Source organism: Camellia sinensis, chromosome 6 (assembly GCF_055761805.1).
Source record: "Camellia sinensis isolate YWXY chromosome 6, ASM5576180v1, whole genome shotgun sequence".
Lineage (NCBI taxonomy): Eukaryota > Viridiplantae > Streptophyta > Magnoliopsida > Ericales > Theaceae > Camellia > Camellia sinensis.
This window is the reverse complement of record NC_138966.1, coordinates 113,605,080-113,631,657: the sequence shown is the minus strand read 5'-3', so window position 1 is coordinate 113,631,657 and position 26,578 is coordinate 113,605,080. Positions and strand designations below refer to the sequence as shown.

Genomic DNA, 26,578 nt, shown 5'->3' with positions numbered 1-26,578 from the left:
TTGCATTGGTGGCCAAACCCCCCTACTCATTTTTCAAAAGAGTTGCTAGGATCCCAGAATTATTTACCCAGAAAAATTCCCTAATAAACATTGGAGGGTGGAGATTTATTTCATGTGTGGGCTCCATTAAAGAATTAAATCTAAACTACACAATAAAATTCACTTATAAATTCTAGACAACTTTTCTAGGATCCTAGAGTTTTTCATTATAAAAACCCCCATCACCTTCAAAGCATATCACCTTCTTCCTCATCAACTCTCATCACTCCCTTCCTTTCCTTTCCCATTCCATTCATGGCTTCCAACCAAACATCTCTTCAAAACTCAACCCCAACCCCAACCCCAACCCCCATTCTTGATATTGAGCAACAAACCACTCTAGAATCAGAAAAAAAAAGACTTCGACTACTCCACAAGGGCCCAATGGCTCCGCGCTGCAGTCCTAGGAGCCAACGACGGGTTGGTCTCCATCTCCGCTTTAATGATGGGTGTTGGGGCTGTCAAACAAGACGTTAAGACCATGATCTTAATCGGCTTTGCCGGTTTAGTGGCCGGCGCTTCTAGCATGGCCATAGGAGAGTATGTCTCCGTTTACTCTCAACTCGAAATAGAACTGGCTCAAGAGAAGAGAGACGAGAAAAGGGTTGGCGATGGCGATAGTGGTGGCAGTACCGGTGGCAATGGCGGAGAGAACAAAGAAGAAGAAAAAGATGGGGGTAGACCAAGTCCAGGGAAGGCGGCTGCAGCTTCGGCTATTGCATTTACGATGGGGGGAATCGTGCCATTGCTAGGGGCATCATTTATAAGGAATTATAAGGTGAGAGTAGGGGTGGTGGTTGGAGTAGTGAGCGTTGCTTTGGTGGTGTTTGCATGGTTGGGGGCTGCGTTAGGGAAGGCACCAGTAGCAAGGTCTATTGTGAGGGTTTTAATTGGAGGTTGGTTGGCTATGGCCATAACCTTTGGATTGATAAAGCTTGTTGGTTCAAGTGGGCTGTAATGAACTCTTGTATGTTTAGTTTTTCAAAAATGCTATAAGCCATAAATATTTATCTTGGAACCCACTACAAAAGGGAGGTATATAGTGTAAATTTAATGTTAATGAAACGTGAACCACACACTTAATGAATGTAACTCACAGATTTACTTTTTCGGATAATTTTCTAAATATTTTTTTATGTGTTTGGTATTGTTGTTAGTTTTTATTATGGTCATTAATAGATCTACTTTTTTTTTTTTAATTTATTTAATATTGTTAGTTTTTATTGTGGTCGTTTGGATATTGGATTTGGATAATGATATCCAAAGAAAAGAAAATAGACATATGCTCGAGGGTAATTATTCAACAGTCTTACCATGGGATATTATCCCTCCCAATCAATGTAGCAAAAACTGTACATGTAGGACAATGTTGATCTACCTTTCTTAGGCCCCGTTTGTTTTCCGCGCCAGCAGTCCACCCCAGACTGTTAGTCATGAACAATAAAATTAGCTTATGTTTGTTTTGGTTTTTGAACTCCGGATTCGTAGTCCCTTTGGCTTAGGATAGGCCTTGGGCAACGGATTAGCAGTCTGGGCTGGGGGGTGGTATTAGAAATTAGTCCTTTCAGATTGGGTGTTATCGGTCGTCTGGCCGGTCAACCAGTCTTCTCTACTTTTTTTTTTTTTAAACTTGTTGGCCTTTTTTTTAAACGTTAATGTCTAATGTTTTTGTATTTTTTGTTAAGTAAAAATCATTGTTAAATTTTTTTTATTATTTTATATAAAAATAATTTAACAATCCCATACTAACAAACAAACACAATTTTACTAATCCCCTCGCTATAAATCTCCTCACTAACAAACCCCTCACTATTAATTCCCTCCACTCTACCTCTGAAAACAAACGTGACCTCAGATAGTTGAAAGATGAAGATGACCACCTAATTTATTTCACAGTTCCTCATTTATCAAGAACACTACATAAGGAATGTCACATATGGCCAATTCAATACAACTTTTCCTAGGCAATAACTTGATAATAAAAATATAGAAACCCTAATTTTTGTAATTACTATTTGAACCCTAGTTTTTGAATATATCGCGATTTAAACCCTGAATTGTCGATTGATTGCAAATTAAGCCTTGGATTCGAGAAAACTTAGTGAATTAATCCAACAGAACCCGAATCGAATCTGATATTTTATTTTATTGCAATTAAGCCCTAGCATATTAATTCATAATGGAAAAACCTATAACTTTCGCTCGGTTTTTCGTTATACTTAGCGCTTGGTCCAACGAGACTCGAATTAATTTTTTTTAATCTATATTATTTTAATTATATATAAATAATAAGCGTTTACTATTTCATAATTTAGAGATTGACCCTTTTGAATTTAACCCAATTTCAACCTTACGCTTAATTATATATATATATATATATTAGCTTGTTTTCTGCATTTTTTTTATCTTATTTAATTCTTTTCTACTAAATTAATTATACACAAAAAATTTATTTTTATACCTTGGAGGGAGGCATAGGTTTGCCATGAGCTACCTTGGGGCCTAAGAAAAATTAAAAAGAAAATCGAGAAAAGATGGAAAGAATATAAAAATAATTTGGGGATGCTTGTCTTGTACCACTTCCTTAATCCAACAAGGTTCCAACCATGCATCATTAAGGTCCTAAATTAACCTTGATTAAATCTTCTAATCATCCTGCCTTCCATACCAATTCAACTAAACCCAAACATTTTCAATTCAAAGCCAACCAAGGCCAGAATGCTAAATCCACCACTTTTTTTCTATAAAAAGGTTGAACCCCCTGCCCTTTTTCTATTTTAGTTTCTCTCAATTACAGGGATTTGTTCTTACAACCCTAACCATAAATTGGACAAAGGTTTGACTGGTAATTTTGAAATGACAACAATCTTTTTTTAGATTGGCCAATTCACCCACCATGGCACAATTTTTGTTGACTACAATATTTCAATGTGGATAGATCACATTACATATGATTAATGGAAACCCATCAATACCCTTCAATTTTGAGAAGAAGGAAAAAAAAAAAAAAGGTGGAACACCTTCAAAACAATTGCATACACAAATGAAACTTTGACAAGGTATAGAGGAGTCCACATGTAAAGTAATGCAAGAATATCCTGTAGCAAACAATGAGTAACCACACACCAAAATGTCTTCAACATATTTATTTTATGTCTATGATTATTCAAAATACATGACTTAGCACCAAAATCCAAAATGTTTGATCAAGGAAAAAGATGGAATCCAGGCATACTTGAACTCATGGAAAAATCACTGTTATAAAGCCTATAAAGTTTCAGCCTATCAAAACAAAAGCAAGAATTCGGCAATTTCCAGCAAGTGGAATCATGAAACATGCAAGGAATAAAACAAAAAACACAGTAATAATGACGATTATGATGGTAATGATTACCTTAGCAATGCCTTCGACAACGTCAACCCCCAAAACAATGGGGCCCCTCTTGTTAAAAACGCAGTTCGGCATAATCTGGAGAACACATGGGTACACTGCCTCTTCAGAAGCTTCCTTCTTCTTTTCCTCCTTGAAATTGTCAGTGTAGGCCTTAAATTGGTCAAACAAGTGATAAATGATATCAGCACTGAATATCTTGACACCAGCTTCATCCACAAGTTCCTGAGTTTCCGGCATCACTCAAAGATCAAAGGCCAAGATTGTGGCATATTTTGTTTCTGCTCAAGCATGACACTAGCCTTCATGGCATCCTTCTTATGTACAGGACCCACGCTTATACCACTAACAGGTATTTTCCCTGCTGGTGATTTCAAGAACTCCCGCAATGCTTCCAATGATCCAAGAGTAGAGGCCTGAACACAAGCTCCCTCACCAGTTTTACCAATCCTGCTCAGTGCTGACTTCATATCTTCCAAGGCCGCTTCCTTGATATCCTCCAAATCATCATCAGGCCCCACCACATATAGAGCAGTGCCTGCAATCGCATGCTCAAGGCCCTAGAAGGAAAAAAATAGATACAATAACAATAAGGAGAAGAAGAATATATTTTGTCAACAGGACCACAATTCACAATGTTCACCACGAATACGGCTAATAAGAGTGCCAATGAGTGTTAGTTGGGATTGTCTATCTGTGTTTTACAGATGCAATGAGGCACATGGACACGTGTCAGAATTATAAGTCTGGTTACAGGATGAGCTGGTTCATTGAAATGAAATCTCTCGCGAGTAGGTAATACAAAGATGAGGTATTACTCTACGGAACTCACTCCCATCATTTGTGTGAGCCTCTACAATTTGAGTTTTTGATCGTCTTATCCCTTTCATATCATATCTATTGAGAAACATCATTTGTATTTTAGAAATAATATGCGAAGCCAAAGCAGGTGGAGAAGGAGACAAAACAAAAGCATAATGAAATAAATTTATGTTGAATATTGACATTACCTGTGCAGTAATCTTGCTAGCCTGGGCAGCCTTGATTCTTTATGATGCAGATAAGTACCCTGAAATGGGACCACCACTAATGGTCAAATACTTAATTGGATAAATTGAACTTAACATAGTACCTCAAAAATTACCGGACAAAACCAAAAGCGCATCTAAGGTAGAGAAAGGTTTGGTCTCCGTTGTGTGATGAAAAGAAAGATCATTCACTAAATCGCTTTGCCTTTCAAGTTCTTAATTTTTGGGAGGGAAATTACTGTTCAAAGAATTTTTCAAAATTTAATCACAAAGTCACGGAGAAGTATATGAATTTACTTTTTAATGTATATAAAATTTATCATTAATTTTGAAAATAATTTTTTAAACACCCGCTGGGGCAAATTTTCCCCTTTTTCTTCATACCTACAAACTGGAACTTAAGGTTTACAAGAAAAGAAATAATGTTCGGGCTAAGAACCACGGACACTTCTAAAAAGGTAACGCGTCATGTCCGACACGGACACAACACTTGTCCCACACTTCCTAACACAAACGCACAAGAAACACATTACAAATTTAAATTAAGGCAGTATTTGGCATCCCCTACAAAAGTGCACCTTTTTTTTTTTTTTTTTATCCTTTTTGGGTCACATCACTTCTGCTTTTTTGCATATCTTTTCGTGAAAGGTGAAAAATTATACATTTTTGCACGTCATCCCAAAAACCCTCTAAATAATTTAAGATCCAATGATAAATTTTTTTTTAAAAAATGTAACTTTTGCCTATTTTTCTCGTTTAGATTTTAAAAATTATAATCTCACTTAAATATTCATACATATGACATGTAATAAGTATTTCTCTCTACATATGACATATAATAAAAATATAAAATTATTTATTTTGCACGTGCCCCCTACATGTCGTGTCCTACATTTTTTCAAAATTTGCATGCCGGCATTTCCGTGTCATGTCGTGTCGCGTATACGTGTCCGTGCTTCTTGGCATTTGGGCCACTTTTGAACTTTGAAAAATCACCAGTACGGTTGCAACAGAAAACAACAAAATCACCAAAACAGTTGTCCCTCTTCATCTTGTTTGCCAGCTCTTAATAATTCTGCCACTCAATTATCCCGAACATAAATTTGCTTAGAAGAGAAACTTGCTTAGAAGAGAAACTGTACTACTCCAAAGTTCAGCAGTCAACTCCCACAAAGTTATATAAATAAGTAAATATGCCTACATGTCAAAAAAAAGAAGTTGCATTCCACATCTCAATCTATTACAGAATTGTTTTTTTTAAGAAAAATCCACTTCTCAATCTGGCAGCCAATTCCAAGTTGGTGGAATGCTTAAAGTCTGAGCAACCAGCAGTCCAGCAATACGTCTCTCCTTTCTTAGTTCCCTCTACTACGCAAGTGGGAAGCAAAAAAATCCACTTGACCCACCTTATTTCAATGGAGAAGTGCAGTTTTACACAAAATCCAAGAGAAAAAATAGCAAGGATAAAAAATACACACACACACACACACATATATATACAGCAGTTAACGCGTCACAAGTTTACCTTTTTTCATGACAAGTCATCACAAGTTTCCTTTAAGGGTATTTTAAAATTTGAAATAGTTTGGGTCATCCGGTGTCTCAGTTAGCATGCTTTTAACTGTTTGACATAAATTGTGTATTTTTCACCACACACAGTTCTCACACATTCCCAACATCTCTACAATCAACAAACCAAGGAGATATTGCACAGGGAAGGTGTAGTGTGGGAACGGATAGTTATACCTGTACTTCATTGCTGTACGTAAGTTTCTCGATCATTGTCTCCTGAGTCCACTGAACAAGCAATAACAACAAATCAGGAATGCCTTCACCACTGTTGCATCCACAAACCCAAATATCAGGCCATTGGCTAGGAAACATATGTTTTTGTTGCATTTGCTGTGGAAAAAATTTAATTAACCATAACGAGAACAGATCAATAGTCCATGAGAAATACCTGATTGCACATGTGGGTACAGTACTGTAAGTTTCCCCCATTTCTTTGTTTCCATAGTACAATTTAGTGTTTAACCCTTGTTCCTTTAACTGGGTAATAACCTGCAATGGTCACAAAAACAATTGTAACGAGGTCCACCATAAATCGAATCATACTTGAGAAAGGATGGTGTATATATAAGACCTGAGTCAGTTTCGCATTAAATTCTATTTGGACATCTTTGGATTGTCGCTTCATTGCCTTCACAAGTGGTGCGCTCCGGCAAACTTTCCACCCATAAAGTCTGTCCACCTGCAGGTTGGAAGTCAAAGAAACAATATAAACATAATGGGAATATATTCAAAAGCGACATGTACACCATGGGCAACATTGCCGTGTACTCCCCCCACCTTATTCAATGCGACAATAAATTCTGTATTCCTCCTTTTCAGAAGATTGAGTGATTCAATGGTCTGTGGTTCCAGGCCATGCATTATGTCGACCTCCAAAATTGTGATGTCGCATAAACCTGAACCCCGAGACCTTAAATTAGCGAACGATTCATGTCCATGGGTATCAATAACCAATAGACCTGGGACATTCAGCTTTGCATCAGCTTTCAGTTCCTTTGTCCTCTCTCGAATCTTCTAATTGGGCACTCCATCTCTCTCTTTTTTCTTTTTTCTTTTTCTTTTTTTAACCCACAGGTTCAGGCTCAGTGGGAGTCCTCAACTTCTAATATATATTTCAGTGGAAAGTTGAGAGAAAAAAAAATACGAGAATAAAAGCATCCCCAACCCAACATTTGTATTTGGATTGAATAAACACAATTCACTTACATTATCTATTTCCCCACCCTTTCTCTCTCACTGCCTTCTGTGCTTTTCCTCTCCAGCAATATCCATCCTTTTTTCTTTTTTTTATCAGTTTTGTCAGTCATGGGTTTTCGGGGGGCTCACATTTCTCGATTGTGATTAACAAGGCTGTAAACGAGTTGACTAGCCGATTGCTAATTTGTTTATTTTTTTGAAACGATCTCAAGTAAACTTTATTCGAGATGATTATGAACTGAGTTCGAGTAGTTTGATTTTTTGTAATGTATATAATTTTTTTAAGTCGAGTTCAATTTGAGCTCAAAACTTGTTACAAGATTCAAAATTTGCTCATAGTTTTGTTTGTTTACATAAACGAATTGATCTAAAACGAACTTTTATCGGACCAAAAAAATAGATTTAAACACAACCTAAAGGCCCAAACAAATAGATTTAAACACAGCCCAATGGGCGTCTAATTGTTTTGAACCATATATGTGTATGTATCCGCATGTGTCTCAAAACTGATGTCCATTTTTCGTAATAGGTATACTCGAGAGAAAGGGTTTGGAATTCAACCCCCCTTGTACGCTCTGAAAAACACATATAGAACCTTCTAGGGCTTAAGTCACTTGTTAGAGTTTACAAACACAAACAATCTTGTTCGATATGATGAAGCAAAGCTGATAGTTTTTGGAGTACCGTGCAAAAGATTAATTTGATTGAGGGATAAAATCAAAATTAAAAGTATATATACCTATACTAAGTGTGTGAACCAAAAATTAGTATATATACCTATACTAAGTGTGTGAACTGAACATTTTTGGTGCGTGAAAATAGAATCTCTCGAAACCCCTTCATTCAATACAGAAATTTTGTAAAATTTTTTTTTTTTAAAATTATGTTTCTATATCACTACCATATTTGTTTGCATTGGTGGCCAAACCCCCCTACTCATTTTTTAAAAGAGTTGCTAGGATCCCAGAATTATTTACCCAGAAAAATTCCCTAATAAACATTGGAGGGTGGAGATTTATTTCATGTGTGGGCTCCATTAAAGAATTAAATCTAAACTACACAATAAAATTCACTTATAAATTCTAGACAACTTTTCTAGGATCCTAGAGTTTTTCATAATAAAAACCCCCATCACCTTCAAAGCATATCACCTTCTTCCTCATCAACTCTCATCACTCCCTTCCTTTCCTTTCCCATTCCATTCATGGCTTCCAACAAAACATCTCTTCAAAACTCAACCTCAACCCCAACCCCCATTCCTGATATTGAGCAACAAACCACTCTAGAATTAGAAAAAAAAGACTTCGACTACTCCACAAGGGCCCAATGGCTCCGCGCTGCGGTCCTAGGAGCCAACGACGGGTTGGTCTCCATCTCCGCTTTAATGATGGGTGTTGGGGCTGTCAAACAAGACGTTAAGACCATGATCTTAATCGGCTTTGCCGGTTTAGTGGCCGGCGCTTCTAGCATGGCCATAGGAGAGTATGTCTCCGTTTACTCTCAACTCGAAATAGAACTGGCTCAAGAGAAGAGAGACGAGAAAAGGGTTGGCGATGGCGATAGTGGTGGCAGTACTGGTGGCAATGGCGGAGAGAACAAAGAAGAAGAAAAAGATGGGGGTAGACCAAGTCCAGGGAAGGCGGCTGCAGCTTCGGCTATTGCATTTACGATGGGGGGAATCGTGCCATTGCTAGGGGCATCATTTATAAGGAATTATAAGGTGAGAGTAGGGGTGGTGGTTGGAGTAGTGAGCGTTGCTTTGGTGGTGTTTGCATGGTTGGGGGCTGCGTTAGGGAAGGCACCAGTAGCAAGGTCTATTGTGAGGGTTTTAATTGGAGGTTGGTTGGCTATGGCCATAACCTTTGGATTGATAAAGCTTGTTGGTTCAAGTGGGCTGTAATGAACTCTTGTATGTTTAGTTTTTCAAAAATGCTATAAGCCATAAATATTTATCTTGGAACCCACTACAAAAGGGAGGTATATAGTGTAAATTTAATGTTAATGAAACGTGAACCACACACTTAATGAATGTAACTCACAGATTTACTTTTTCGGATAATTTTCTAAATATTTTTTTATGTGTTTGGTATTGTTGTTAGTTTTTATTATGGTCATTAATAGATCTACTTTTTTTTTTTTAATTTATTTAATATTGTTAGTTTTTATTGTGGTCGTTTGGATATTGGATTTGGATAATGATATCCAAAGAAAAGAAAATAGACATATGTTCGAGGGTAATTATTCAACAGTCTTACCATGGGATAGTATCCCTCCCAATCAATAATGTAGCGAAAACTGTACATGTGGGACAATGTTGATCTACCTTTTTTAGATAGTTGAAAGATGAAGACGACCACCTGATTTATTTTACAGCTCCTCATTTATCAAGAACACTACACAAGGAATGTCACATATGGCCAATTCAGTACAACTTTTCCTAAGCAATAAGTTGACAATAAAAATGTAGAAACCCTAATTTTTTTAATTACTATTTGAACCCTAGTCTTTGAATATATCGCGATTTAAACCCCGGATTGTCAATGGATTGCAAATTAAGCCTTGGATTCAACAAAACAAAGCAAATTAATCCAACAAAACCCTAATTGATTTTGATATTTAATTTTTTTGCCATTAAGCCCTAGCATATTAATTCATAATGGAAAAATCCATAACTTCCGGTTATTAGCTTCCTCGCTCGGTTCTTGTACCACATCCTTAATCCAACAAGATTCCAACCATGCATCATTAAGGTCCTAAATTAACCTTGATTTTCCGTACCAATTCAACTAAATCCAAACATTTTCAATTCAAAGCCAACCAAGGCCAGAATGCTAAATCCACCACTTCTTTCTATAAAAAGGTTGAACCCCCTGCCCTTTTTTCTATTTTAGTTTCTCTCAATTACTCGGATTTGTTCTTACAACCCTAACCATAAATTGGACAAACGTTTGACTGGTAATTTTGAAATGACAACAATCTTTTTTTAGATTGGCCAATTCACCCCCCTTGGCACAATTTATGTTGACTACAATATTTCAATGTGGATAGATCACATTACATATGATTAATGGAAACCCATCAATGCCCTTTAATTTTCAGGGAAAAAAAAATGTCAAATACCTTCAAAACAATTGCACACACAAATGAAACTTTGACAAGGTATAGAGGAGTCCACATATAAAGTAATGCAAGAATATCCTGTAGCAAATAATGAGTAACCATGCACCAAAATATCTTCAAGATATTTATTTCATGTCTAGGATTATTTGAAATACATCACTTAGCATCAAAATCCAAAATGTTCAATCAAGAAAAAATATGGAATCCAGGCATACTTGAACTAATGGATTGATAAATGTTATAAAGGCTATAAACTTTCAGCTTATCAAAACAAAAAGCAAGAATTCGGCAATTTCCAGCAAGTGGAATCATGAAACATGCAAGGAATAAAACAAAAAACACAGTAATAATAACGATTATGATGGTAATGATTACCTTAGCAATGCCTTTGACAACGTCAACCCCCAAAACAATGGGGCCCCTCTTGTTAAAAACGCAGTTCGGCATAATCTGGAGAACACATGGGTACACTGCCTCTTCAGAAGCTTCCTTCTTCTTTTCCTCCTTGAAATTGTCAGTGTAGGCCTTAAATTGGTCAAACAAGTGATAAATGATATCAGCACTGAATATCTTGACACCAGCTTCATCTGCAAGTTCCGGAGTTTCCGGCATCACTATAACATCAAAGGCCAAGATTGTGGCATATTTTTTTTCTGCTCAAGCATGACACTAGCCTTCGGGGCATCCTTCTTATGTACAGGACCTATGCTTATACCACTAACAGGTATTTTCACTGCTGGTGATTTCAAGAACTCCCGCAATGCTTCCAATGATCCAAGAGTAGAGGCCTGAACACAAACTCCCTCACCAGTTTTACCAATCCTGCTCAGTACAGACTTCATATCTTCGTAGGCTGCTTCTTGATATCCACCAAATCATCATCAGGCCCCACCACACATAGAGCAGTGCCTGCAATCGCATGCTCAAGGCCCTAGAAGGAAAAAAAAAATAGATACAATAACAACAAGGAGAAGAAGAATATATTTTGTCAACAGGACCACAATTCACAATGTTCACCATGAATACAACTAATAAGAGTGCCAACAAGTGTTAGTTGGGATTGTCTATCTGTGTTTTACACTATATGGATAGGCATGCAATGAGGCACATGTCATGTGTGAGAATTATAAGTCTGGTTACCGGATGTGCTGGTTCATTGAAATGAAATCTCTCAAGAGTAGGTAATACAAAGATGAGGTATTACTCTACGGAACTCACTCACATCATTTGTGTGAGCCTCTACAATTTTAGTTTTTAATCATCTTATCCCTTTCATATCATATCTATTGAGAAATATTATTTGTATTTTAGAAATAATATGTGAAGCCGAAGCAAGTGGAGAAGGAAACAAAACGAAAGCATAATGAAATAAATTTATGTTGAACGTTGAAATTACCTGTGCAGTAATCTTGATAGCCTGGGCAGCGTTGATTCTTTATGATGCAGATAAGTACCCCAAAATGGAACCACCACTAATGGTCAAATACTTAATTGGATGAATTGAACTTAACATAGTACCTCAAAAATTACAGGACAAAACCAAAAGCACATCGAAGGTAGATAAAGGTTTGGTCTCCATTGTGTGACAAAAAGAAAGATCATTCCCTAAATCGCTTTACCTTTCCTGTTCTTATTTTGGGGGGGGGGGGGGGGGGCGGAATTACTGTTTGAAGAATTTTTCAAAATTCAATTAAAAAGTCATGGAGAAGTATATGAATTTACTTTTTAATGTATATCATTGATTTGAAAATAATTTTTTAAACACCCACTGGGGCAAATTTTCCCCTTTTTTTTCACACCTACAAACTGGATCTTAAGGTTTACAAGAGAAGAAATTACATTCGAGCTAAGAAGCACAGATACTCCTAAAAAGGTAATGCGTCATGTCTGACACCGACACGACACTTGTCCCACACTTCCTAACACAAACGCATAAGAAACACATTACAAATTTAAATTAAATAACTTAAGATCTGATGATAAATTTTTTAAATTAAATAATTTAAATTACCTATTTTTCTCCCTAAGATTTTAAAAATTATTATCTTTGACTTAAATATTCATTTATATGACATATAATAAGTATTTCTCTTTACATATGACATATAATAAAGATATAAAATTATATATTTTGCATGTACCCCCTACATGTCGTGTCCTAAATTTTTTGAAAATTTTGCTACCATTTCCATGTCTTGTCACATATACATGTCCATGCTTCTTGGCACTTGGGCCACTTTTGAACTTTGAAAAATCACTAGTATGGTTGCAACAGAAAACACCAAAATCCCCAACACAGTTGTCCCTCTTCATCTTATTTGCCAGGTCTTAATAATTCTGCCACTCATTTATCCAGAACCTAAAGTTGCTTAGAAGAGAAACCATACTACTCCAAAGTTCAGCAGTCAACTCCCATAAAGTTATATAAATAACTAAAAATGCCTATATTTCAAAAAAAGAAGTTGCATTCCACTTCTCAATCTATTAGAGAAATGTTTTTTTTTAGACAAATCCACTTCTCAATCTAGCAGCCAATTCCAAGTTGATGGAATGCTTAAAGTCTGAGCAACCAGTAGTCCAGTAATATGCCTCTCTTTTTCTTAGTTCCCTCCACTAAGTAAGTGGGAAGCAAAAAAATCCACTTAGACCAACCATATTTCAATGGAGAAGTGGAGTTTTACATAAACTCCAAGAGAAAAAATAGTAAAGATAAAAAAATATATATATACAGCAGCAGTCAAGGCATCACAAGTTCAGTTTATTTCATGACAAGTCATCACAAGTTTATTTTGACGGTATTTTAAAATTTGAAATTTTTTTGGTCATCTAGTGTCTCAGTTAGCATGCTTTAACGAACATTCGACACTATACGCCATAACATCTAGCAACAGTGTAAAATTTTCCCTTCAACTTAATAGGAACCCTAAGCTTGATTTTGTTACTCATAAATCAATTTATCTCCAATCTCACTTATTGAAACGACACATACATACACACAAAGGTTGATTATCCTACTACAAAACATCTTTATACTTTACCAGCAAGCACCTTCTGACAACATCGCGTCCAGAATTCGTTTTAACATTTCCCATAGTACCAGCAAAAGCCGTTCATAATCTTTCCAATTTTCCCCCGGTTGACAAAGTTTACAACTGGAATTCCAAATGCTTATCTCTAAGCCTAAAAAACAATCTATTCTAACATCATACTAAAAAAACACAAACTAAAATCCAAAAAATAAACTAATTCTGTTAATCAAAAAGATATCAGACAATTATTTTGGTCAATATACCACAGGAACAGGCAATCAAATATAATTTCATGATTGACAAGATATGGACGCTAACATTCATCACAACATCTACAATAAAAAAATATATGCAGTAGAAAACAACAAAGTAAGAAGGGAAGGCAAATTGTTATAATCACTAGAAAGTGTATCAGCATAGCTATACACAATTCCCAAAACAACTCCTCTTCATACATTCCTTTTAAATCCATAGTTTCATATACCTTTCTTAATATCATAACTGGAAAGAGACATGAAGTCAAAGTATAATGTCAAACTTTTCAAAAAAGAAAAAAGAAAGTTTCATATATATACACACACACACATATAAAACCCAAAAGGGAATCTTACCTTTACTCAGAGTTCCTTCGTTGGATGGGGTGTCAGTAATGCTCGAATTGAGGTAACAATAGGTCCCTGAAGATAAAAATCATATCTCAGATTTTGACAACCTACATTGCTTTAAGTCTTTGGCAGTAACAAGGTATTAATGCTTGCCTGCATGCCACAAACAACTATTTGATCTCCTTCCTGAAGCACGCCATTAACTAACACCACATCGAGGGTTGCCCCATGGCCTTCAATAACCTTAACAAACAAAACTGAACACTGGAAAAGAGTTCCAAAACACAGAAAATTATCACACATTACCAACATCTCTACAATCAACAAACCAAGGAGATATTGCATAGGGAAGGTGTACTGTGGGAGCGGATAGTTATACCTGCACTTCATTGCAGTACATAAGTTTCTCAATGATTGTCTTCTGAGTCCATTGAACTAGCAATAACAACAAATCAGGAATGCCTTCACCACTGTTGCATCCACAAACCCAAATATCAGGACACCGGCTAGGAAATATTTGGTTTTGTGGCATATGCTGTGGAAAAACATTGAATTAACCATAACGAGAACAGATCAATAGTCCATGACAAATACCTGATTGCACTTGTAGGTACAATACTGTAAGTTTCCCCCATTTCTTTGTTTCTATAGTACAATTCAATGTGTAACCCTGGTTCCTTTAACTGGGTAATAACCTGCAATGGTCACGAAAACAATTGTAACGAGGTCCACCATAAATCGAATCATACTTGAGAAAGGATAGTATATATATATAAGACTTTAGTCAGCTTCCTATTAAATTCTATTTGGACATCTTTGGATTGTTGCTTCATTGCCTTCACAATTGGTGCGCTCCGGCAAACTTTTTACCCATAAAGTCTGTCCACCTGCAAGTTGGAAATCAAAGAAACAAAATAAAATGGGAATATATTCAAAAGCGATATGTACACCACGGGCATCATTGCCATGTAATCCCCCCACCTTATTCAATGCGACAATAAATTATGTATTCCTCCTTTTCAAAAGATTGAGCAATTCAATAGTCACTGGTTCTAGGCCATGCATTATGTCAACCACCAAAATTGCGATGTCAAAGAAACCTGAACCCCAAGAACCTTAAATTAGTGAACGATTCATGTCCATGCGTATCAATAACCAATAGACCTGGGACATTCAGCTTTGCATCAGCTTTCAGTTCCTTTGTCCTCTCTCGTATGTTCTGATTGGGCACTCTATCCCTCTCTCACAGGTTCAGGCTCAGTGGGAGTCCTAAACTTCCAATATATATTTCAGTGGAAAGTTGAGAGAAAAAAAGGAGAATAACAGCATCCCCAACCCGACATTTGTATTTGGATTGAATAAAGACAATTCACTTATATTATCTACTTCCCCACCCTTCCTCTCCCACTACATTTTGTGCTTTTCCCCTCCAGCAATATCCATTCTTTTTTTTGTCAGTAATGTTAGGTATGGGTTTTATGGGGCTCACATTTCTCGATTGTGATTAACAAGGTTGTACACGAGTTGAGTAGCCGATTGTTAATTCAATTATTATTTTGAAACGATATCAAGTAAACTTTATTCGAGATGATTATGAACTGAGTTCGAGTAGTTGAATTTTTTATAATGTATATAATTTTTTTAAGTTGAGTTCAATTTAAGCTCAAAATTTTTTACAAGATTCAAAATTTGCTCAAGTTTTGTTTGTTTACATAAACAAATTGATCTCAAACGAACTTTTATCGAGCCAAATAAATAGATTTAAACACAACCTGAGGAGTGACCAATTCTATCGACTCAAACAAATAGATTTAAACATAGCCCAATGGGTGTCTAATTATTTTGAACCATATATTTGTAAGTATCCGCATGTGTCTCAAAACTGATGTCCATATTTCGTAATAGGTATACTCAAGAGAAAGGGTTTGGAATTCAAACACAACCCCCCCAATAAGCTCTGAAAAACATATATAGAACTTTCTAGGGCATAAGTCACTTGTAGAGTTTACAAACACATACAATCTTGTTCAATATAATGAAGGAAAGTTGATAGGGTTTAGAGTATTGTGCAAAAGATTAATTTGATTTAGGAATAAAATCGAAATTAAAAGTACATATACCTATACTAAGTGTTTGAACTAAAGATTAGTATATATACCTATACTAAGTGTGTGAACTGAACATTTTTCGTGTGTGAAAATAGAATCTCTCGAAATCACTTCATTCAATATAGAAATTTTGTATTAAAAAAACAAATATATTGGGCTTGTTTGGTTTGTTTTTGGGAGGATTGTTTTTGAAAAAAAAATTAGGAAGAGAGTTTAGAAATTTTTTTGGTTTGTTTGGTTTGTATATTTTGAAAGTAGTTTTGGAGTTTGGAAGTTTGGGATAATTTGATATTTTGTTGTAATTGAGTAGATGTGTATGAGAGAAAAAGTGGTTGAGAAGGAGAGAGAAAAAGTGATTGATTGATGTGTAAGAGAGAGAGTGATTTTGAAATTTTTTTTAGAAAAATCTCAAACCAAACAATTTTTTGAATTTTTTTTTCTAAAACTCATCTCTAAAACTCAAACCAAACATACCCATTATATTTGTATATCATTACCATCTATGAAGCACGAACACGGATACGCGAACACATAAATTTTCAAAAAATAGGGGACACGACACGCTGGGGACACGTTTAATATATATAATTAAATTTATTTATTATATGTCATAAAATTATAAAATTAATAAATATATATCATTAATATTAATAATAAAAAAAATTATAAACTAATCAACAATATATATATATAAATAAGGCAGACTGGACTGACAGAAAAGCCAAAAAAAAAAAAATTGAAGACAAAAATTAAAAAATAAAATAGAAGAGAGAGGGGGGTTAATCAGCATAAAAGAAAAAAGAAAAAAAAAAGAAGAAAGAAAAGTCAGAGAGGGAGGACATAACAGAAGCATAAAGAGAGAGAGTAACTGAGAGAGCGGAAAGAAGAAGATCGAATGAAGAGAGAGAGGAAAGAAGAAGACGATCGAATGAAGAGAGAGTGACTGAGAGAAAGGAAAGAAGAAGACGATCGAATGAAGAAGAAGAAGAAGAGAATCGAGCAACATACCTTCGATAACAGCGAAAACAGCGAGCAGCAAGCAGAGACCGACGACAACCCACCAGCGACCACCGACGAGCCTTTCTCTCTGTCTCTTCTCGTCTCTCTGTTTGAAACAAGGTCAGCAATTGATTTTTAATTTTTGTTTTTTACAAATTGACCCCAACTTGAAGTTTCAAAAATTATACTTCTGACCCACGGTGTCCCGAACGTGTCCAAACGTGTCCCTTACATGTATGTTTGCAAAAAAAAAAAAAAAAAAAAAAAAAGGGACACTCTCTTCATCGTGTTGGACACGTGTCTACCGCGTGTCCGACATTGATACGCAACCCTCGGAGAGGTGTCCGTGCTTCATAGATTACCATGTTTGGTTGCATTGATGGCCAAACCCCCCTACTCATTATAAAAAAGAGTTCCTAGGATCCCAGCATTATTTACCTAGAAAAATTCCCTAATAAACATTGGAGGGTGGAGATTTATTTCAAGTGTAGGATCCATTATAGAATTAAATCTAAATTACACAATAAAATTCATGGCTAAATTCTAGACAAATTTTCTGGGATCCTAGAGTTTTTCATTATAAAAAACCTCCATCACCTTCAAAGCATATCACCTTCTTCCTCATCAACTCTCATCACTCCCTTCCTTTGCTTTCCCATTCCATTCATGGCTTCCAACCAAACATCTCTTCAAAACTCAACCTCAACCCCATATCTGATATTGAGCAACAAACCACCCTAGAACTAGGAAAAAAAAAAAGACGACTTCGACTACTCCAAACAATCCCAATGGCTCCGCTGCGGTCCTAGGAGCCAACAACGGGTTGGTCTTCATCGCCTCTTTAATGATGGGTGTTGGAGTTCTCAAACAAGACGTTAACGCCATGATCTTAACCAGCTTTGCTGGTTTAGTGGCTGGTGCTTGTAGCATGGCCATAGGAGAGTTTGTCTCCTTTTACTCTCAACTTGACATAGAAATGGCTCAAGTGAAGAGAGACAAGAAAAGGGTTGGCGTTGGTGGAGAGAAAAAAGAAGAAAAAGAGGAGGCAAGACCAAGTCCACTGTAGGCAGTTGCAGCTTCGGCTATTGCATTTTCAGTGGGGGCAATGGTGCCATTGCTAGGGGCATCATTTATAAGGAATTATAAGGTGAGAGTAGGCGTGGTGGTTGGAGTAGTGAGCATGGCTTTGGTAGTGTTTGCATGGTTGGGGGTTGTGTTAGGGAAGGCACCACCAGCTAGGTCTATTATGAGGGGTTTTAATTGGAGGTTCGTTGGCTATGGCCATAACCTTTGGATTGACAAAGCTTGTTGGCTCAAGTGGACTGTAATGAACTCTTGTATGTTTAGTTTTTCAAAAATTCTATATGCCATAAATATTTATCTTGGAACTTACTAAAAAAGTGAGGCATATAGTGTAAATTTAATGTTAATGAAATGTGAACCACGCACTTAATGAATGTAACTCATAGATTTACTTTTTTGGATAATTTTCTAAATATTTTTTTATGTGTTTGGAATTGTTGCTAGTTTTTATTATGGTCATTAATAGATTTACTCTATTGAATTTTTTTTTTTTAATTTTGTGTTGTTAGCTTTTATTGTGGTCATTTGGATATTGGATTTGGATAATGATATCCAAAGAAAAGAAAAGAGACATATGTTTTAGGATAATTATTCAATAGTTTTACCATGGGATATTATCCCTCTCAATCAATAATGTAGCGAAAACTGTACATGTAGGACAATGTTGATCTACCTTTCTTAGATAGTTGAAAAATGAAGATGACCACCTAATTTATTTTACAGTCCCTCATTTATCAAGAACACTACATAAGGAATGTCACATATAGCCAATTCATTACAACTTTTCCTAAGTGATAAGTTAATAATAAAAATATAGAAATCCTAATTTTGTAATTACTATTTGAACCCTAGTTTTTTAATATATCGCAATTTAAACCCTAAATTGTCGATTGATTGCAAATTAAGCCTTGGATTCGAGAAAACCTAGTGAATTAATCCAACGAAACCCTAATTGATTCTGATATTTTATTTTATTGCAATTAAGCCCCAGCAGATTAATTCATAATGGGAAAATCCATAACTTTTGCTCTATTTTTCTCTATACTTTGCGATTTGGTTCAACAAGACTCGAATTAATTTTTTAATCTATATTATTTTAATTATATATAAATAATACGTGTTTACTATTTCATAATTTAGAGATTGACCCTTTTGAATTTATCCCAATTTCAACCTTATGCTTAATTATATATATATATATATATATTAGCTTGTTTTCTTCATTTTTTTTTTTTATCTTATTTAGTTCTTTTCTACTAAATTAATTATACATAAAAAAATTATTTTTATACCTTGGAGGGAGGTAATGGACTACGTATCTATTTATGTCGTGGAATGTTGATCCTCATTGACAGAATGCATGTAAAGTCGTAAAAAATAATAAATTAAGTTGCATAAAACATTTATAACATACTTTGGCCTCGTTTGATGTAGCTGTAAAAACAGATTATAGATTATAACTTAACAGATTATAGATTATGACTTTAATCAGAAGTTGTTAATCTGTTTGGTGTAACTGTTGAATTATATATTTAAGTTGCTGAGTAGTGTTTGTTAAATAAGCTATGAAGTAGCTTTTTCAATTAACTTTTATTTTTTGTTAATAATTACTTGTCTACATTTCTCATAAAAAAATAATAATAATCTATAGTCCATTTGAGTCTTTTTCTATTTTTAAAAAAATAAAAAATAAAAAAAATTTAAGAGTATAATCATAAATTAGGACTAGTTTGTCAAGTTCAAAAAAAGCCAAAAAGTCAAAAAGTTACCAAAAAAGTTAAAAAGTTATCACTATTTACTAAAAAAATATATAAAAAAAATTAATATACAAATATTAATTTGAATGGTAAATTAATATAAAAGTTCAACTTTTCCCACCCATCAACGTACTGACGTCAGCCACCTGCAATGAAAGGAAAAAAAATAATAATAATAACATATGTACATTCACTAAGTTGAATGGTAAAGTTAGGCCTGTGGGGGCCCACCATGGGTCTCGCTTTGATAATCTGAACTGTTCAATATGTAGAACTCGTCTAGTACTATATGCCTGTAAAAAATCATGTCTATCGGATATCGCTAACTATATAATCAAATCAGTTTTGTATAAAAATTAGATGGTATTATAGTTAACAGTTGACAAAAAAAACTAACACGATCAGATAGGTATCGATATCCAATCAACGTGATTTTTTACAAGTATATAATACTCGACGAGTTCTACACAATAAACGGTTCCGATTAGAAAAAAGGGACCCGTGGTGGGCCCCCACTGGCCGAACAACACCATCCAATCAAAGCCCGAAAAGGAGGCAATCTTTTCCCATGTATTCACCAAGCCGACTATAATGTTCCCATCCATACGGCGTACTACATATCTTCTCCTACACACTTCTTTTCACAATTTTTTAATACACATTTTTTCATAAAAAGTCAAAAAATTAACCCAAACATCCATATTTTGTTCCTCAACTTTTTTTTAGGGGTTGTTTGGAGTGTCCTAAATAAGTGTACTTTTTGTCTTTTTGGACTAAAAAATTGAGGAAGAAAATATGGATGTTTGAGTTAAATTTTTGACTTTTTATGAAAAAATGTGTAATAAAAAATTGTAAAAATTGATTTGTAGGGAAAAATTAGGATTGGGAGTTGTGCAGTCGTAATTGTTGACTTTTGGTGAATAGTGTTAACTTTTTAACTTTTTGAGTAACTTTTTGGCTTTTTGACTTTTTTGCAATAAGTCAAACTTGGCCTTAGTCCAAAAAGACAAAAAGTGCACTTATTTAGGACACCCCAAATGTCCACAGCAGAAACTAAAAATCAGAAGTAAAGGGTGAACAGCTTCTTATAATCAACTTTTTTGAATTAAAATAAGTTGTTAGAATCAGAAGCTGTTTGAAATAACTTTAACCAAACAGTCCAAAATAACTTTTCAAAAACTATAAGTTAGCTCAAAAAAGCCCAAACAAACACCCTCTTTGTATGTCGTATATAATCTTTTATGACTTTTTTTGCATGTGATAAATCATTACACTTTTCACGGCATAATTTTGTATGTTGTGGAAGGTTATTTTTAATATATTTGTAGCATACTTTGTATGCCGTATATAATCTTTTACGACATTTTTTTGCATGACATAAATCATTACACTTTTTATGGCATAATTTTGCATGTCGTAGAAACTTATTTTTAATATTGTTTTTATATCTCCTACACTACAAGCAGATTTCTTCCTTACTTCTCAATAAAGAATTTGTCAACTTTCTTATCTTGTAGAACTCCACCAGAAGTTAGATTAGGATTATAATTATATAAAAATATACAAAAAGACAATATTAAGCATCAGATGTCAAAGCAAAATTTTATTGCAATATCAGCGGGTACCAAACCATGAGTCGATAAATTCTTCACAAACATTACAAGTGAACTACATTTTTCTCAAATTGTCTAACCTTGCCTGTAAATCACTGTCTATCCCAGTGTTATCGTTTCCTGTTGCTTCAGCTTGTGCAACCAGCTTGTTCTTTGCAACTGAGGCGGCCACCACAGATGATGGTGCATTCAGAAGCTGTTCATAAAATCAGAAATCTGTAAACCATCAGTATAACTCAAATAGTTAGTGCTAATAAATAACCCAATTAGCCCTAAAAATTTTGCAGATAGAAGTATCTTTGAATTCATATCAATTCCAATCTCATCAAGTACTTGATTCACAAGCTCTGCCGTTTCTTCTTCTTCTTCCTCATCTCCTTCCAAAGCATCATCAATGGCATCTCCCATGACTTCAGTAACCATTTTCATTTTCTCATTCTGCCTCTCAATATTTGCCTATTCATCTGGCCCATTGCTTGTGACACCTTTCATCGCCTCCCCCATGGCTTGTCTTGACTTCAAAGTCTGATTTTTGCAAATAAAAAAGAAATCAAAATTTTAGTACCACAAACTAGCAAAGTTCTTATAAATTTACCAAAGGATGCTATCTTATGGCTCCAAGGAAGAACTGAAACTTATATTTCAATGCAAATCAAATTTATACATGCCCAAATACGAAGTTACTTTGAATTTCTTAGTAAATTGCTAAATAGATTTATCATCACCACTGCTCTTTTCAGCTCAAAATGAGCATATAAATAAATAATAAATACATAAGAAGAAAGAAGAAAGGTTATAAAATTGAAACATGAGGTTCTAGTGGAGCCAAACCGGCGACCTCCAAGTGAGGATGACGAGGTTCTGGCCAGTGGGCTAACCCAGTGAGTCTAGTGACTACTAGAGCAGAGTTAAGTCAATAGGTTCAACAAAAATAAATAAAGTTGAAACATGAATTGAGAAAATAAAAACATAAAGAAGAAGAAGGAAGAAAATCCAAATTGAAATGTCATGTGAAAAAGCACAAAATTGCAGAGGAAATTAAACTACAGAAAAACAAAGTATAACAAACCCTATTCTAATAGATCAGCACATAAGTGCACAGAAATTTCAGAACACTATGAGCACATGACTACACTACGTTTTTTGATCATCTCAAAAGCAACAATGTTTCCAATATTTCTTGGAACAAAATTTTCAAAAGGCATATATTTCCATTATTTCTTGGAAATATTTCCTCCTTCAATCCTATTTTTGTGCTTGATAAAAGGTTTATTTCCGAATTTCAATTTATGCAGGAATATTCATATTACCAACTTGATTATTAAACTCAACTAAAATTTCATACCAAATTTGCAAGGGATAAAAGGGATGAGTGCCTATCCAAGCTCAAACCGAAGTTGGACTTGTCGTTGGAGGAGGTTGGGGTATGGTGGTTTGTGGACTAGTCGTTGCATTGTGAGGCTATGTTGGATAGCATGTACAAGAGTAAAAAGCATGCGTTCTTAGGGTTTAGGAACTCTAAGAATTCATTTGTTATTGGATTGACAAAGTCGAAGCTTATAAAATTGTTTCCTAAACAAATGTGTTCTCAGTTCTCATCGTCAACAATGCAAAAAAGATATACCAAGAAGAGATTTAGAAATGAACTAAAACAGGCTAATTAATATTGTCATGGTGGTCAAGAAAGATAACGGATTTCAAAGTCAAAGTCAAAGGCTAATTAATATTGTCATGGTTTGATCCTGAAACAGTATGGCACCAATCAGCTACAGGATCTCTGTCAAATGAACAAAATAAATAACTGAATATAACTGTTAAGTTCCAGGAGTTCTTCAAGAAATTCAAACACTCCACTTGTCTAACCAACCAAATGTTATAAGAAAGATACAAGCTAATCACAACAAATGGATTAACACTGGTTCACGCATGATGCAGTTACTCAGGTGGTGCACCAAAAAAGATAGATATGACTCAGATCAAATACACCAATAGCCAGGATCATACTCCATAAATGAAATGCCTTTAACAGAGCAAGCGACATTGCTGATCTATGCTACAAATACAGATAAGCATAGGTACAAAAATTTTAGTAAGAACAATATTTTTCAATTTGAAATTGAAGGAGCATATGTTTTAATTGATGAACTATGTATCTATTTGTATATAGATATAAAATAAAAGCAATAAAATTACTGAGTTTACAGTGGAGCTTCAACCAGTTTCTAGCAACCAAAATGAAGGAAGAGATCAAGGAGACAAGCCTACATGTTGAAATTTAAATATTAATATTTTTCTATCACATACTTGTTCATGGTCCAGTTATGATCAACATCATGAATTTTTTTTCTTTTTTTTGGAAATTCTTGACATTTGACAAAGGCAACCTTAGCCATAAAGCTAGTTGTATTTATCCAATTAATTGTTTCTATTGCTAGACAACTTCTTAAATTTCATACAAGCATTTCCAAGCAATGGTTGGGCAAATCTTAACAAAGTTGGTGTATATGATGTCATAATATTTGGGTCAATGTTTTAAAATTGAAATTGGTTGGATGACCAGGCCCACCGGTGCTGAATCACCACCATATTCGTAATTTAAATTTTTTAGACTTGATGCTAAAGAACAGGAACACAAAAACTGCACAATCTCATGGTAACCAAAATGCATTATGCATAGAACATTATATATGATTATAGTATCCAATGTTCTAGCCAATCACATTTGTTCTATCAAGGTGTCTAAAAATGTAAATGCACACAATTTTAGGATCTCACCTAGTAATCAACCCTAATGCTTCGCAGACCCTTAATTTTCTGCCTTCTCTGCAAGCCTTTCAAGCGATAATCTGAAATTTCAAGCCGAAACTGCAATGATTACTCAACTAATCGTCATAGATCAAATAAAACCAATGAAAAAAAAAAAAAAAAAAAAAAAAAAAAGCCACAGAATTGATCGTCATCTTCAAGAGGATATGAATTTCCAGCCCAACCTACAACTAAAACAACTCAGTTTAAAACCTAATCAAAACTCACAATTTCTGAGCTTCAAGAACTACCAATAAGATCCGACCAAGCAATGAATCGAATCAAGCCACCACAAATGTGGAATTCAATTCCTAAATTTGAGTAGGATTTAGAGAGAGAGAGAGGTTAGATTTTCGTTCGCTTCGACTTTTCTCCATGGTTCGTTTCAGCTACGCGATGAGAGAGGGGGAGATAGAAAACTGAGGCAAGAGCGAGAGCTCTTGGTAGTGCAAGAGTGAGGGAGGAGATCGAACGATGATCTAGTAAAGGTTTAATAAATTTTTTTCTAAATAAAAATATAATTTGTTGGTAAATAATAAAAATAATAAAATACACTTATTATTTATAAGGTTTAACTTTTTTTTTTTTTTTTTACACTTATTATTTATAAGGTTTAACTTCTTTTTTTTTTTTTTTTTTTGAGTAAAAATCATTTTTATAAATTTTTAAATATCATTATATTTTTCAAACTAGTTTTTACTTTAAACAAATAGGAAATATATTTTAAAAACCAAACCAAATAAAGGTATTTTTTAGTAAAAGTTTTGCCACATGTTAATACATGTTGGGACGAAATCACACTTTTATATTGGAGGAGCCAAAATTTGAATAAAAATATGAGTAAAGTTAGATATTCACAATTACATGATCATGAATTGGACATTATATGGCAAAATTTGTGACAAATAAAAATTTGACAGGTAACTTGCAATCAATAGATAAGTCCAAAGGACAACAAAACAAAAAAAAAAAAACAAAAAAAAACTTAAAATTAAAAGAAGAGAGAAAATAGAAAATATAAGAATAAAAAAAATTACAAAAGACAAAAGAAAGAGAAGAGCTCATTAATTGCTTAAGAGTAAAGAGTAAAAGAGCATAATAAAGAAGAGCTGGGACCAATACACATCACATAGGAACTAATAGTAAATAAAAAAAGAATACAGTCAAACCAAAAGCAAGGGACCACGGCCCCTTACAATCTCCACATAGACCCGTCTCCGAATGCATGCCATATAAGGTTATGGTATTTTACGGCATGAATTATATGTTGTCTTATGTGTAAATATTACACGGTCAATTTTTATAAGTCATAAAAGTATATATTTTTAACAGCATATTTTTGCATGTCGTAAATATACAAATCAATAGCTTACATAATATGTATGTCATTGTTGACAAAGTATTAACGGCTTGCCAAAAATAAAATGTCGTAAAATACACTAATTACGACATGCATTTGAAGCATGCCGTTAACACAGCTGTAAAAACTTAATTTTGTAGTTATTATTTTGTGTACACTAGCCTTCATGACATCCTTCTTATGTATAGGGCCTATGCTTATACCACTAACAGTTATTTTCAAGGCTGGTGATTTCAAGGACTCCGGCAACGCTTCAAATGATTCAAGAGTAGAGGCCTGAACACCAACTCCTAGCCACTTTTATCAATCCTTCTCAATACTGACCTTATATCTTCCATGGCCGCATCCTTGATATCTTCTGAATCATAATCTGGCCCCACCACATATAGAGCAGTGCCTGCAATCGCTTGCTCAAGGCCCTAAAAGGACAAAAATAGATACAGTAACAATAAGAAGAAGAATATATTTTGTCAACAGGACCACAATTCACAATGTTCACAGCGGATAAAGCTAGTAAGAGTGTGCCAAAGAGTGTTAGTTCAGATTGTCTATCTATGTTTTACAATATATGGACAGGAATGCAATAAGGCACATGCATGTGTCAGAATTATAAGTCTAGTTACCGGATGAGGTGGTTCATTGAAATGAAATCTCTCAAGAGTAGGTAATACAAAGATGAGGCATTACTCTACAGAACTCACTCCCATCATTTGTGTGAGCCTCTACAATTTGAGCTTCTGATCATCTTATCCCTTTCATATCATAGCTATTGATAAACATCATTTGTATTTTTGAAATAATAATATATGTGAAGCTGAAACAGGTGGAGAAGGAAACAAAATGAAAGTACGAAGTATACTGAAATAAATTTG

General features: G+C 34.6%; 1 protein-coding gene, 1 long non-coding RNA gene and 4 pseudogenes across 10 annotated transcripts in view; 4 read left to right on the top strand and 2 right to left on the bottom strand.

Annotated features, from left to right (window-relative positions):
- Nucleotides 1-15,124, bottom strand: part of LOC114272779 (eukaryotic translation initiation factor 5B-like) — a 43,103-nt pseudogene extending 27,979 nt beyond the window's left edge. The window contains exons 1-12 of the transcript XR_014333871.1: nucleotides 15,112-15,124; nucleotides 14,963-15,081; nucleotides 14,761-14,868; nucleotides 14,576-14,676; nucleotides 14,361-14,451; nucleotides 14,135-14,245; nucleotides 13,989-14,053; nucleotides 11,744-11,803; nucleotides 10,723-11,278; nucleotides 6,602-6,709; nucleotides 6,419-6,519; nucleotides 6,205-6,295 (exon numbers count right to left, since the gene is read on the bottom strand). The product of XR_014333871.1 is annotated as a eukaryotic translation initiation factor 5B-like (transcript). The remainder of the gene's footprint in view (nucleotides 1-6,204; nucleotides 6,296-6,418; nucleotides 6,520-6,601; nucleotides 6,710-10,722; nucleotides 11,279-11,743; nucleotides 11,804-13,988; nucleotides 14,054-14,134; nucleotides 14,246-14,360; nucleotides 14,452-14,575; nucleotides 14,677-14,760; nucleotides 14,869-14,962; nucleotides 15,082-15,111) is intronic.
- LOC114272760 (vacuolar iron transporter homolog 4 pseudogene) lies at nucleotides 166-1,174 on the top strand (annotated as a pseudogene). The gene has a single exon (XR_014333979.1). The product of XR_014333979.1 is annotated as a vacuolar iron transporter homolog 4 pseudogene (transcript).
- LOC114272759 (vacuolar iron transporter homolog 4 pseudogene) lies at nucleotides 8,339-9,304 on the top strand (annotated as a pseudogene). The gene has a single exon (XR_014333980.1). The product of XR_014333980.1 is annotated as a vacuolar iron transporter homolog 4 pseudogene (transcript).
- Nucleotides 14,991-24,865, bottom strand: LOC145789160 (vacuolar protein sorting-associated protein 2 homolog 1-like). Of its 5 annotated transcripts, XM_082876954.1 has the most exons (6): nucleotides 24,598-24,858; nucleotides 24,317-24,387; nucleotides 21,875-22,066; nucleotides 21,622-21,737; nucleotides 17,098-20,074; nucleotides 14,991-15,081 (listed from the first exon to the last, which is right to left on the bottom strand). In XM_082876954.1, the coding sequence occupies exons 3-5, from the start codon at nucleotides 21,968-21,970 to the stop codon at nucleotides 20,053-20,055; spliced, it is 234 nt and encodes a 77-aa protein (XP_082733080.1). In that variant the 5' UTR covers nucleotides 21,971-22,066; nucleotides 24,317-24,387; nucleotides 24,598-24,858; the 3' UTR covers nucleotides 14,991-15,081; nucleotides 17,098-20,052. The 5 variants fall into 5 exon arrangements, with proteins under 5 accessions (XP_082733080.1, XP_082733077.1, XP_082733079.1 ...); XM_082876951.1 differs by having other exon boundaries at nucleotides 14,991-15,250; nucleotides 17,098-17,194; nucleotides 21,622-21,739; nucleotides 21,841-22,066; nucleotides 24,317-24,865; XM_082876953.1 differs by having other exon boundaries at nucleotides 14,991-15,250; nucleotides 21,622-21,739; nucleotides 21,841-22,066; nucleotides 24,317-24,862.
- On the top strand, nucleotides 17,073-23,806 carry LOC145794028 (uncharacterized). The gene is made up of 3 exons (XR_014333982.1): nucleotides 17,073-17,208; nucleotides 23,477-23,616; nucleotides 23,709-23,806. It is a non-coding gene; the product is annotated as an uncharacterized LOC145794028 (long non-coding RNA).
- On the top strand, nucleotides 17,755-18,575 carry LOC145794027 (vacuolar iron transporter homolog 4 pseudogene; annotated as a pseudogene). Its single transcript, XR_014333981.1, has one exon. The product of XR_014333981.1 is annotated as a vacuolar iron transporter homolog 4 pseudogene (transcript).
- Nucleotides 24,866-26,578: the final 1,713 nt, after the last annotated feature.

Excerpts from the sequence above, each read along its gene's own strand:
- LOC145789160 (XM_082876950.1), bottom strand. The coding sequence starts at position 21,970 with ATGAAAATGGTTACTGAAGTCATGGGAGATGCCATTGATGATGCTTTG. Across the intron at positions 21,740-21,840 it reads TGGAATTGATATGAATTCAA|AGCTTCTGAATGCACCATCA; the intron begins AGATACTTCTAT and ends GATTTTATGAAC. Across the intron at positions 17,195-21,621 it reads GACAGTGATTTACAGGCAAG|AGAGACGAGAAGAGACAGAG; the intron begins GTTAGACAATTT and ends TGTTTCAAACAG.